The sequence below is a fragment of the Caloenas nicobarica genome, chromosome 3 (assembly GCF_036013445.1).
Source record: "Caloenas nicobarica isolate bCalNic1 chromosome 3, bCalNic1.hap1, whole genome shotgun sequence".
In the NCBI taxonomy this organism is placed as follows: Eukaryota; Metazoa; Chordata; class Aves; order Columbiformes; family Columbidae; genus Caloenas; species Caloenas nicobarica.
The window spans coordinates 89334751-89347880 of NC_088247.1; the positions used below are offsets into that span (position 1 = coordinate 89334751).

General features: G+C 38.4%; 1 protein-coding gene across 3 annotated transcripts in view; it reads right to left on the bottom strand.

The window, feature by feature from the left end:
* Nucleotides 1-11305, bottom strand: part of BTBD9 (BTB domain containing 9) — a 119607-nt gene extending 108302 nt beyond the window's left edge. The window contains exons 1-5 of one of the 3 annotated variants that reach the window (XM_065632816.1): nt 11213-11305; nt 9152-9318; nt 3936-4146; nt 2489-2852; nt 678-942 (exon numbers count right to left, since the gene is read on the bottom strand). In XM_065632816.1, coding sequence (XP_065488888.1) covers nt 678-942; nt 2489-2852; nt 3936-4146; nt 9152-9233 — 922 coding nt within the window. In that variant the 5' untranslated portion in view covers nt 9234-9318; nt 11213-11305. Of the gene's footprint in view, nt 1-677; nt 943-2488; nt 2853-3935; nt 4147-9151; nt 9319-11212 lie in introns of those variants that run through there. The other 2 variants (XM_065632817.1, XM_065632818.1) reach the window with 2 other exon arrangements.
* Between the last annotated feature and the right edge of the window lie 1825 nt (nt 11306-13130).

Consider the following 13130-nt stretch of genomic DNA (forward strand, 5'->3'; position numbering starts at 1 on the left):
AAAGTAGTTACATTTTCAGGGCTCTTCATACATGACTGACAGACTCCACTGCAGGCTTTCAAAGAACACTTCACTTGATTCTTTGCTGTGGGGCAAAGACTCTCTACAAATCACACATTAGATAGCAAACTAACAATATCTTTCTGAAGCTCAGTGTTAGATATTCTTGTTGAATTAACAGAGAACACAGACAAAAGTCAAACTTTTCAGACTTCCATTAACAAAATTTTGGAAGACTTGTTTATACTACTTGGGCAAGCATGTAAATAGTATGAGAAAAATCAAAAGTAGTGAAGATTAAAATCTTCATGAAGCAGAAAACAAGTTATCATCAACATAAAACCATTTGAATGATCACGTATCCCGCAGCCAATGCATTTTTATTTTTAATGTTTTTGCCAAAGATTTGCTATTAGAATAGTACTTCCTCTAGGAAAATACTCTTATTGCAACATTCATGTTTGAGTAATATGAGATACAAAGTAAGAAGATATGTTGACTAATACCATTTGAGGAATAGAAATGGCAAGAACAGTATGTAACAAGATATTTAATTATATAAGCTTTTTAAAACACATGATAGATAAAAACTCGAAGAACGAATTAACCATATCCTCCAGACAACTATAGTCACCAAATGACTAAAAGAAAAACCAAACCACCAACCTCATACTTACTTAGCATGCCCCTGTAGTTGAGGTCCATGTCCCGACTTTCAGAACGAATCTTAATGGCATCTAGGATGGCATCGGGTGACAACAATCCAGAAGGTCTTACAACATTTAGTAGTTCTGTTAGACTCATTAAAGGCAAACGTACTGCTTGCATGATTTCAGCATGGTTTTCCTTGGGGTTATGTTTACACCAATTCATCAAAGCTTGGAAAATGTCCTTCTCAGGAGCTGCAAATGAGTCCCTTAGTACAATACTTAGAAGAGCAGCCTGGAAAGAAAAAAAAAAGTCCTAAATAAATAGAAATAAAATTAAATAATTTTTTTAAAACAGGAAGAAAAAATGAAACTAAAATAAGGCAAAAATGAATGGGCATTTTAACTTTAGTCATTAAAAGACTACCTGAAACAGTAGCTTGTTTTAGTTACTTATGCAAAAAATTATTGAATCTATCACATAAAGAATAGGTAATATTACAAACCCACTAGGAGAAATAAGTCAGAATTGAAATGCGGAGAACTATTCAAATCAATTTAATTCCAGTTACTGCATCAAATTTACTTTGGAACATAAGAAGTGGTTTGGGGATTCGGTAGTATAGTTCAAAGCATTCCCTTAAGGTTAGACTGGTATAAGAACACTGACGAGAAAAAGTGTGGCTTGCAATCACCTTTTAAAACCATTTATAACTACTTGGGATTTCTACCTCCCCCCCACCCTTTCTAGCTCTCTTTCAGTACCAACTTAGAATCAGCAGGCAAAAACTTCAGTGGTTCTTAATCATGCAGAAAACCCACTGACTGCAAAATGAGAACAAAAAGAACAAAGAACAAAAAGACAAATCTCTCATATATAACAGGACTGACTATACCAAAGATGTCAAAGTATGTGCTTCCTGATGAATGACATTTGCTAATTTCTTTATTGATAATATGCTCTCAGAGCTCAGATTTAACAAACTGCACATAACAGGGTACAGTAGAGAGAGAACACATTTTTTCCCCATGCAACTAGTAAGTCACTCAGCAGAGTGTCTTGTACTTATTCAAGGAATAGACCCATCACAGCCTTTTCACAGAAAACATTTAAAAAAATAAAAATTAAACCATCATTCATTCAAGATGCTCTACTGCTTCACGTGAACACTACTTGAAAACACTCTATCATTATTATGTCCAGTTCAAAGACCACTCCAGAGTAAGTGGAAAATTTCAGTGGCATACAACAGCCTAACTCAGACACAAATATGTATGCATCTAACAGCAACAACAAAAACAACACAGAAAAAACCCAAACCACCCTACACCATCACCATATTATGCAATTTCAGAACACGATGACAATAAGTAATATAAATCACAGAAACTTCCAGAATGCTTTAGCTTACACAGTAGAAATATCATCCATCACCGAGATAGCTTATATCAAGAAATTAATGGAAAGTAGTATCTTCTGCTACCTTCAAATCTTTCCTTTATATCCTCTGGACAGCGTTCAGAAGCCAAATTATATTATTTCAAGAACAGATGAAAAAAGACAGCTTAAGATTAGATTGTCTGCTCCTACCTTTTCAAACACTCCATCAAATTTACTACATTTAGCTATTCTGACTGGTCAAAACTAAATACCTAAAAAATTCAGAACAGTTCACCTTGGCTTAAACATTTCCAACTGTCATAGTTTCACTAGTAAAAAATGATACCTGTTAACTAATATATAAACTTGTATTTTGTGCCCCCATTAGTATTTTATCGTGAAGTTGTAGAGAAATTAAAATTAACATGCCTGGGGAAAAAAGTGCAAACAAAAGATATACCTTAGAAAGCGACAGGAAGCCTTCGCTGGAGAGCACCTCTTGGGCATTTCTATCCATGAACATACAACACATACAAGTTAATTTGGGAAGGGAATACAGACTGGCAACATCAAATGTCATGCAGACATTCTGAATATTAAGTATTGTGCAAAGATACTCAGACGTGGAATCCTCCAGTTCTGGGAACCCATATTTATGTGCCAGGCTTAGGAAGTCTAGGAGAACCTCCTCTTTCTCATCTCGTAGTGTAGCACGACCAGTGTAAATATATTTCAACAGCATGGTAAATGCTTCTGCAGTGGTGTCCTGAAGAGGAATTTCTGCTTCAGGCTGAGATTCTCTCATTCCGCCATACAATAATGCTCTGTAAGGAAGACAAAATTTGAGAAGTTTATATCCTGATAAAAGCCAGGCAAAAAGTAGAAGGAAAAAGGAATAAATGACTATTTACAGCAAGGGGAATACAAAAGGGATATGGTTTAAGAATGTACAAAGGAAAAATCCTTATACTTGGCATATAAAGTAAGGTCTGCTCTGCAAGAAGCTGCACAAGAGTAATACTCTAATGCATCAGGTTTTTATCCTACACAATAATTGCTCCATCTCTACTTTGAACAATAGCTTGCAAAGCAGAAAATGAGATTTGATCCTCTTTTTTTTTTTTTTTATATAGTGCTCTCAGTGAGAAAAAAAAAATGAAAATTTTGCAGAAAGCAAGTGAAACTAATAGTTTGCCACTATAATGGCAATGGTAGATGAACAAATCATGGGATTCTTGATCCTCTGTTCCTTACCCTAAACCCAGCACACAGCAACTCCAATGAAATCCTAAATCTTGAGCAAAATCCAAGTACTAATAATGATTTTTTTATAATATGATAGGCAGTTGGAACACAATTTGCGTTCACACCTTAGTTTACTTATGAGCTTATCCCTCTCATAAAATTAACTGGAAGATTATCAGGAAGCTCTATTAATTATATTTAGAATGAAAAATGTCCATCTCTTAAAAGAGCTGGATTAGCATCATTCCAAGTTTTAAAATATATATTCTAAACTGTACCAGCCAGACCTCTTTAAATACTCAATTCCAATGCACGAAAATTGAACTTTCTAATTGAGTATATTCCATAGAAGCAAAACATCCATACTCTGAGAAATCAAAACCATTTTACAGCACAACTTTTCTGTTCAGAAGTTACCTCTCTCTTGAATTTGTGAAACTACCTTCAAAATCCAATTTAATGAAGGTCAAAAGAATAACATCATGACATGGTATTTATCTTTTTATATTTGGACACAATGATTTGATGTGCAGGGAAACATTCACACAGAAAAGGTCACACTCAATGGACAGATGATTACACCCTGAAAAGTTCATAGAGAAACAATGTTTATCTTATCTGCATGAAAATTTCCTGTGAGCCTGACAAAAGCTTTACTTCACCTGAAATAATGGCACCTAGCAGCCAGGATCACTCTGTGTGCCGGAAAACGTTTCTTTTCTACAATAAAGGTAACGTCACTATATTCTTCCCCATTCATTAGAGCACCAATGTGCTCTGACAGAATGTGAACGTGGTCAATCTCACCCACAGCTGTGTAAGGACGAAGCGGGTGGCTGTTACTCATCTTGGAGGGATGGTGATATTGGTAGCCTAAAGGAAAAAGAAAACAACCAGTATTATAAAGGGCACAAATATTAAAAAAATGGCAAAGATCAAGCTGCGATTACAAAAAAAAAGCGCTAATCAGTGTAAGTTACCACATATTACAAGAAAAATGAAAACAAGAGGTTTTCTATTAAAGTTCATTTACAACAGGACCCAATGCAGCTTGCAAGCTTGCATCAACAATTCAAGCCAACAGAAAATATTGCAGAGAATTCCATCACCTTGTTGCTCTGTTAGTCCATTTACTTATAATAAAAAGCTTCAAAAAAAAGGAATTAAAAATTAAACTATTTTAATTAAAGTTACCATTGGAAAGCAATTTTATCTGAATTAAAATGCACATATATTATAAAGAAATAAAATAATTTGACCAATTAAGCACAGTCTTAACTGCCAAGTCTCTACTAAAATCAGTGATAAGTAAAAACACCAGTGTTTTTGCAGAATTCCAATCAACTTTCCAGAACTGGGAGAAAATATACAATCTAGATAACTTTTAATAAATAACAAAGTCTGTCAAAGAGCAAAGCTTTACAATGCACAATTCAATTTTCTTATCCTTTCTACTCAGTTTTCTTGATGTCTTCTTGTTCCCTTATATATGTAAGAAAATAAAGCCCCTAAACTCTCTCAGTCATAAAAGTAAGTTATTTCTTAATTCACAAGAGGTTTTAGTTTGGTTGGTTTTGGTTTATTTCAGCAACAGAGGCTTTCTGCAGTCTCGGTGGCAAGAGCATCCACAGGAGAATTTAGGTCTCAAATCAGCTTCTACACTTCCACTTGCTTTTAAATAAAAAAAGGTTGGCTGCTTCAGATAATAACCATCCATATTTTCAGAGACACCTGCTGTGCTCCCACAACTAGCCACTTTTCAAAATGAGCACATACTTAGTGCTGAAGAAAGACGGTGTACCACAAGAAGCAGGAAGATTATGAAGCCGTGCCCCGCACACAGCTACCATATTAATGTTTCAAGTGAAATATTCATGACATGAACATATTTTAGGCTATATTTTAAAAGTATAATGAGAAAATACACATCTGTTTCCAGTCGTTGCTACCCCAACAACAAAAACACATGTGCATGGGGTTAAGCATTATTTGCACTTATGAAACCCCTGGAAACAGTTAATCCAAAATCAAGATACTGTAGAAACATGGTCCCAAAGAACTTTAAGCTAAACTAGAAAAAGTGACAGAAATAGAAAATAAGATTCGAGAAAAATACAGCATACTAGATTGATAATATAGCACAAATAGGAACAAAACCCAGCTTCCTTTGGGCTGTCTCTGCTGCTTGAATTAGAAGCTGAGTGCCTGTGTTATCATTACAGCGTGAAACCAGCAATACTGGTGGAGATACTGGAGGCAGCCTAACCAGGGGAATACAGAGCTCTGTACAGTCCTTCTTCTACCCTGACATGAGAGTAAACTAATTTTTATGGTTTTCCATAATAACAGTCTGCTTCTTCCATTTGCACTGGTTAATTTACAATTAGCTAAGACAACTCTGCACTAAACAGATTTATGCCACATATACTTTCAGTAACATCTACTTTGTAACAAGCAAGATTAATTTAACTCACATCAGTCAGGTTACATTTATTTATACTAGCAATAATATTTATCACAACATAATTATCTTGGTTTATAGACCATAGCAAAATTGAAACGCTCTCAAAATATAAAACTTTTTCTTACAACAAAGGAGCACACAAGAGGATGTATTTGTTATTCAGCTGCAAATCTCAAGCCTTGATCTCCCTTCAAGACTTCTGCACATTACAAGTCTCTAATTGCTGTTGTTGATCTGTATTCACAATAATCAGACAACCCAATTAAGTGCAAGTTACATGCACATTATCAAACAACTCTGTACTCTCTTCTGCTAGTTCCGATTTTGATTGATTAGAGAAGTTCATTTATGATATTCATACAAGTACAAATACAGGCACAGTTTGATTTTAAAATCTTTTTTTTTTTCCCTACATTTTACTTACTTGTTTCCTTCATCCACTCTTATTTCTAAAAAATAAGAATAGGTCCTGTCTCAACTATGAAAGTGGTAAAGGGAATGCCATCAGCTGCACACTGACATTGCTTCTAGTAGCTGTGGATGTTGTCATGTGCCAACAGGGTGAAAAGTTCAAGGGCAAATTGTTTCCATTTCAGGTTAAATAAGTAAACAAAATCAAAAGCACGCTTCCCTCTCAAGGGTACATGAACCTCTCTATAAGCAAGGATCAGTATACAGAAGAGGGCAAAGTCTGAACTGGGGACACTTGCTAATAAGCCGATGATGCCAGTTCAAGACTCTAAACTACAGCAAGTGATGGAAGTAGAAACTTAGAAATCCCTGTGTGTAAGCTGCAAGACAAATTTGTTTCACTTTTTAATGCTCTAAATTGCTGGTACATTGTACTGTAGTAAATTGCCAGTTTCAAGCAAGAACATACTGATCAGAAGGAAACACGGGACTCAAACCATGGCTACAGACCTCTGGCTGAGGAGCCTTGCAAATGCTTAAATGACACGAAGTGCTGGAAACTGGCAACTTCATGAAAACTATGAACATGCCCTATGTACTTTCTGTGTGTAACACTAGGATATTGAAGAAGCACTCAAACTCATTTACTTGTTTACTACTACACATTTCCAACGCAAGTTTCATCTGTACTGTGGATTTTCCATATAAAGCAGCCCAGTGAGAGCAGTCCTGCCTTCAAAATATAGAACCAAATAATGCATGACTTTGGATCTTCCTAGACTAGGTTGATGGTAGGAATTCCATCAAGCCTTGAAGTGATCTGCACATTTCTTGTTTGAGGAAGAAGAAAGTAATATTCTGCTTCAGTTGTGGCAAGCTGCTATGAGCTCACAACTTCCCTGTGTAGCTAAACATATATTTTTCTATTTGCAACTCCAGGTATTATTTATGATTAAAAAGACAGATACTGCCAGGAGCTTGGCAAAGCCCTTCCTGAAGATCCCTCTGGCATCTTCTGTCATCAAACAATGTCACCCTGTTCAGAGAAAACAGGCGCTTACTCTTCCTGCTAGTCAAAGTAGAACACTAAGGAAACTTCAGAATAAAAGGCCAAGCCATTTACAAACCTCTTGCCAGCACCATAACCTATTTCCAGGAGGCACTCAGTGCTAATTAACTGCTTCTGCAGACAGCTGCTGCAGCTTTGTTCATGCCCCAAAAATAAACACAGCAAAACAGTCTTCTCAGTGAGTTTGAGGCACCATTAAAACTGCAACAATCTCAAAAGGCATCTGTTAAGTCAGAAGGCCAGCAAACCGCTTCTGCCCAAGATCCCACTAAAAGACAGCCTTCATGCTGGTGATTTTCAGTAGTGAGAATGTGAAAAATGCACCCCAATACTTATTGCATAAGGTAATATGCAATATTACACAATATGTGTCATGGCTAGAAAAACAACAACAAAACCCCACAGTTTTCAGCTTGCGATATTTCTTTTTAGTAAGTAATCTGTAACACGTTACGTCATATAGAAAGGTGATCTAGAAAATACAGCAACAACAGCAAAATCCCAATGACACCTTTACTAAACAACTCTCAAACCAGTGCTGCAATAAAGACCAGTAGTCAGTCACTTCCCCTACCTGGGGGCTATCACTAAGGAGCTCTCTGAAAAACAATGCTGTTTCAATGAAATACGGAAAAGTTGGTTTCATAACGTATCAGGCATGGAAAAAGGAATTTAGGAAATTGTTCATGAATAATTTGGAATTTTTTTTATATAAAATGAGGAAAAATATTTGCATAACTGATAACTTTATTGCAACTTGAGAAATAAATGCAAGTAAACAGACTTTCGCTACAGTTGAAAATTGTATTAAATAAGTCTGGATTATAAACACTGATCATATAATTTCATGCCCTTGAAACACTTAATTCCTTCATCATCTAGTTTGTACCTAGCAAGATAACACAGATTTTGTCAGAATTACACAAAGGCAATTTTCAATAGAGTTCTCTTATACCGCTATTTTATCTAGAAATAGGAATTGGTTCTCAGTTGATAGGAAAGAATTTGAGTAGTATTTCAATTTTTTGTAATTCATTACTTCATAAAAACATCTTGCTATGCTTTAAGTAAAGTCCAACAAAATATTACTTTAATTACAATCTCTATTACCATAGCCTCACAGAACACAGTAGGCGTGACCGTAAGGCTACTGTACAAACATACCATTATTTGAAAACATATGGTTTGGTTTTTAAATGGATATACACATGTATTTTTATTTAAAAATATTTTGTTCTCATAGGTTCTAGTACAATAAGATAACATCTCAGGAAACAGGAATTTTTAGTAAATATTTCCACGTGCACCAAGTATAACCTGAGTAAATGTTTTGATTCTGTCAGAACCTTCACTACAGAAGCTCTCTTGTATTTCTAAATAACAATAACAAAATTGACTGAGTGAAAACTGCAACAGAAATGGAAAAAGAATACGTTCTAATACTTAGTATCCAATAACATAATCAATGCAGTATGAATTTATAGATACAGATCACGATCAAGTAGATGAAATTCACAGAACTTTTAAGTCTCATCTCCAACCTTTCTGTTGTGAAAGGAATAAAAGAAAAGCAGATGTTAACTCTGTTTAATTGTAAATAACCACGCCGTCTAATGACAACATTCTAAATAACAATTTAGTATCAAAAATATTTTGATTCAAAGCACACGGGAAGTTACGCGCTGCTCACCTGCAAACACTTGCCCATTACTTAAGTGCTATAGTGCTAGTGTTTTATGTTCTGCTCAGACATATGCCTCTGATAGAAGACCAAGAAAAGTTTAGCTAGGTACAAAGAACAATATACTAAGTGCAGATTATTTCTAGAACACACATATAAAATAGATACTAACGCACTCAAAACAAGCTGGTTACAATGGCATACAAGTAAGCCCTTAAGTTAAAATTTCAAGAAAATACATTGGTCCACTCACCAGTAAAGCTGTCCGAAGATCTACAGTGAACGTAGCCTGTAGACAGCTGACCAGCTTCCTGAAAATTAGGGTTCTTCGCCATTCTGAACAACTGACAGATTGAACAGCAAGCTCATAGAAATGCTCTTCAGCAACATCCAACTGCACAGCAGCAACTGTACCATTTCCTGAAAGAATGCATGAAATATAGACCATCACAAAGTGGTGGCATGTACCCTATCACAAAAGTGAGATGCATATTTCTCAGCTGCAATTTTTGTGCAAATAAATTCTTAAAAAAAAATCCCTCTATTCTATGGGAAAATTTCTAATAATGTTAGAACATAGCATTAGAATTTTTTTTTGAGCCATCATCATTTAATTTCAACCATTCATTTTTCTAACCATCAAAAAAGGTGGTAACATATTGCTGTTCATTTGTTCACTGTAAGCCACAAAAAATTCATCTGACATTTTTGCTACAGGATTAATGTCCTTGAAAACACCATTTTCCTACACAGGTGTCCTAATTAAGCCAAGTCTATACAAACTGTACCACATACTTTTTATTCCCTACATATCCAAAGTTCTCTAAGTGTTCTTACCTAGCTAAAGATTTTGGGGAAGTTGTTTGGGTTTTAGTGGTCGTTTTGTGGTTTGTTTTGGTTTGGTTTTTTTACAATACTTCAGGCAGTTGCAGATCCTTCTCCTGAGCAAGCCTTTAATTTTACAAATACAAAAGCAAAGCCATGGGGTGAAGAAATACCGAAATATGAGGCTTTATTTGTTTAAATATATAACCAACATAATAAGTTTCTCTCAACAAGTATAAATTACTGTTATTCTTCCCATCATACCTGCCAGTGGGAAAAATTAACTGTATTTAATTTGCTAAACAGATGATACCTCGGTCTATGAATTCTCTCACAAGAGACACTAATCTTCTTTAAAGATAGAAAGGGAGAAAGAAGAAAAAATATTTTTAGGTAGTCTTATGAACTGGAAAGTAACCACATCTTAATCCAGCAAATTGGAAACAGGTATTTGACAAAGCGGATCTTGTAGTTTTGGAGAATATCACATACTATGTAAATATTTCGCTTGTATTATGAAAATGTATTCAAGAGCCATTTACAAAAATTCTAGTGGTTTTTTTTTAGATAAACATGAGCAGACAGACCTCAACAGAACAGTATACTTCAAGCATCTGATTTATAAATTCGTAACAGAAAACATGCTAAATACACCTACACTGCATGTAGGCTCAAATTAAATCTCACAAAACTCAAAAAATTAAGTGACTCCAGCACAGGGCTTTGGGAGGGGTCTGTGTGCTGTGCTTTAAAAATGACATCAGCAAAGAGCATTGCTTGACAAACAAGACTACATCAAGTTGTTTTGAGTTGTCTTTTTTCTTAAAGTCTGATAATATGACAGCTTCTTTTAAATCAAAAAGTAATTTCAACAAATCGCAGCAGTGCGTAACTTGCAAGAGTAGTTATGTACTAAGACCCCAGAAGAACCTGTGACAATATCGTGTGTACTATCAAAGTGCCAAAATATTGAATTAATACTCAAACGAATAAACAAACAATGCCACTACAGGGTCTTGCAAAGCGCAGGGGCACGCAGAAGGGCAGGCAGGTGAGACGGGCCCATCACACCCACGGAACGGAGGGCGGCCGAGCACCAGCGATCCGCCCAAGGTCGCGCCCGGGGAACCGAGGCCGCCGCCTCCCCAGAAGCCGCCTGCCAAGACTGGCGGCGCCGCGGGGACAACCTCCGCCCGCCCCCTTCCCTCGCCTCCGCAAAAAGCCGTTTCAGGTGGGACCCCTCCAACGCCGAACGCTCCCGGCTGCTTCCCGCGGGCCGCCCCCTCTCCCGCCGGCAGCTCTTCCTCGGCCCGCTCTCGGGTCGACCTGTCCGCGCCCGGTAGGAGCCAGGACAGCACCACAACGGCCCGCCGAGGGGCCGCAGCCCGCCGCGGGGGAGGCCTTGGGAGCCGCCGCCCGGTCCTCACGAACCCTCTCCGCCGGGCGGACGCGGCCGCCGCGCTGACCGTAACGCTCCCCCGGCACTCACCGGCCCCGCCGCCGACAGGGCCTCCACCTCCGGCCCCGCCGCCGTCGCTACGTCAACCGGCGCGCTGACGTCACTTAGCAACAGCAGCCGTCCTCCTGCGTGCTGACGTGGAGGCGAACATGCTCGGCAACAGCGCAGGCGCGCGTCCGGTGGTGGCGAGGGCGCGCTTCGCCCGCCGTAGTTCCGTTCGCGCGGGGTCTGGCTTCCGCTTCCGGCCGCAGAGCGGAGGCGGCGGGTAGCAGAGCGGCACCTGCGGAGCGGAGGCGGGGAAGAGCGCCTGGGTCTCGGCTCGGGGCAGCCGCGGGGCCGAGGGCGGCTGGAGAGCCGGGCTGCCCGCCGGCACCGCGCCGGGGCCCACCTCAGCAGGAGCCGCCCCGGGCGCCCCCCGCGCTGGGTGAGGAGGGCGGGCCTCGCGGCCGCTGCGGCGCCGCTGGAGCCGCATTCAAACCGCACGTTTCCCTTGTCCCGGTGTAACGGTGCGCTCGCCAGCCCCTTGCCCATCGGCGTGGGCTCTGCTGTCCTGCGAACCGAGAACCTCTGCCCGTCTGTAAGAACGTGGGCTTGTCTCCAGGTGACCATGAGATTAATTTCTACAGTACTGCATGAAGCTAAATTTAGCTCCTCCGAGTGGCAAAGCACTACAGGCTATTTAATGCCGTGCTTTATCTAGCAGAAAATACGTGCTGACTTGGAAGAAGGAAAAATAGCAGTCTGTAATCAGTGGGAACATAATTTCAAAAGTTTTTACATCTAAAGTCTTTAACATCTGTTGCAAGGTAAAAGAACTGTCATTAAGTGTTTTTCTTTAGTTTGTTCTTTGATTTCATAATTGAGAATACTAGTTTTAATTAGCTCTTAGTATGGCAAGTAGCAGTAACATTTTTTGGTTTTTTTCAATAAACATACATTGCCCACTTCATGATACTGCTATAACTAGTTTATAGATGCCAGTGGTTTTTTACTTGTTTCCTCTTTATTGCCTCATCATGTTGTATATGCTTCGGCAAGTACATAAACCAAAACTCAGTCCAAGATTAGCAATCATGCTTCCATTTCAGTACTAAGCAGAGAACCTTTGACAGAGCCTGCTCCTCCTCATGTAGTTATCCACTGAACTACCTACACACACCCTTTGACTTACTCATGGGATTTACAAACTATCCTGGTTTTAATTACTGAATTCCATACAATTGGGTCAATAGCTTTTCCAGTCACACCTGTACTTTGAAATGTAATAAAACAAGTCCAAGTGAAACACACTGTTGATAAAATATGAACAACCAAGTTACACATTTGTAAAATTGAGATTTTTCCTTGCCAATGCCTTTGTCATAAAGCTTTACATGAAACATCTGTATTGCCTGAAATAAAATTGAGTTTTAGACAACTTCACCTAGATTTTCATTCATCTAAATTTTTCTACTCACACAATCTAATGAGATATTCTGAATAGTAGCTGCAGTTAGCACTTGTGCTTCAGTTGAGCTTCATTTTAAGTTCCTATTTCAGAATAACCAGCAGCAGAAGGGATGTATATGGAAAACATAGTTTAACCATCAAAACCTACGTAAGCTGTGTGCTTTGTCTCAGTACCGTAGCTCTCATGCTTCTTGGCACTGTTGTCATCCTACTACAGAAGACATCATGCTAAAGTTACACTACAGTCTTAAATGAAGAGTTCTTCTAATTGCTGCTGTAAGGTGTTCTAAAGTACTGTGTCCCTTTTTTTTAAAGTAGGGTGAGGTTTCATGAGTCAGCTGAGCCAGCCTAACTTTCTGCTAAAAGGAACAGCTTCATTTACTCATTCAGGAAACTAAGGAGCTTTGAAGTAGCTCCTCATTTCCACTTAATAAACTTGGCATAAAACTAACCCAGCATTCAAGAAAATATTTGCCACTCTATTAAGCTGAATTAGCCT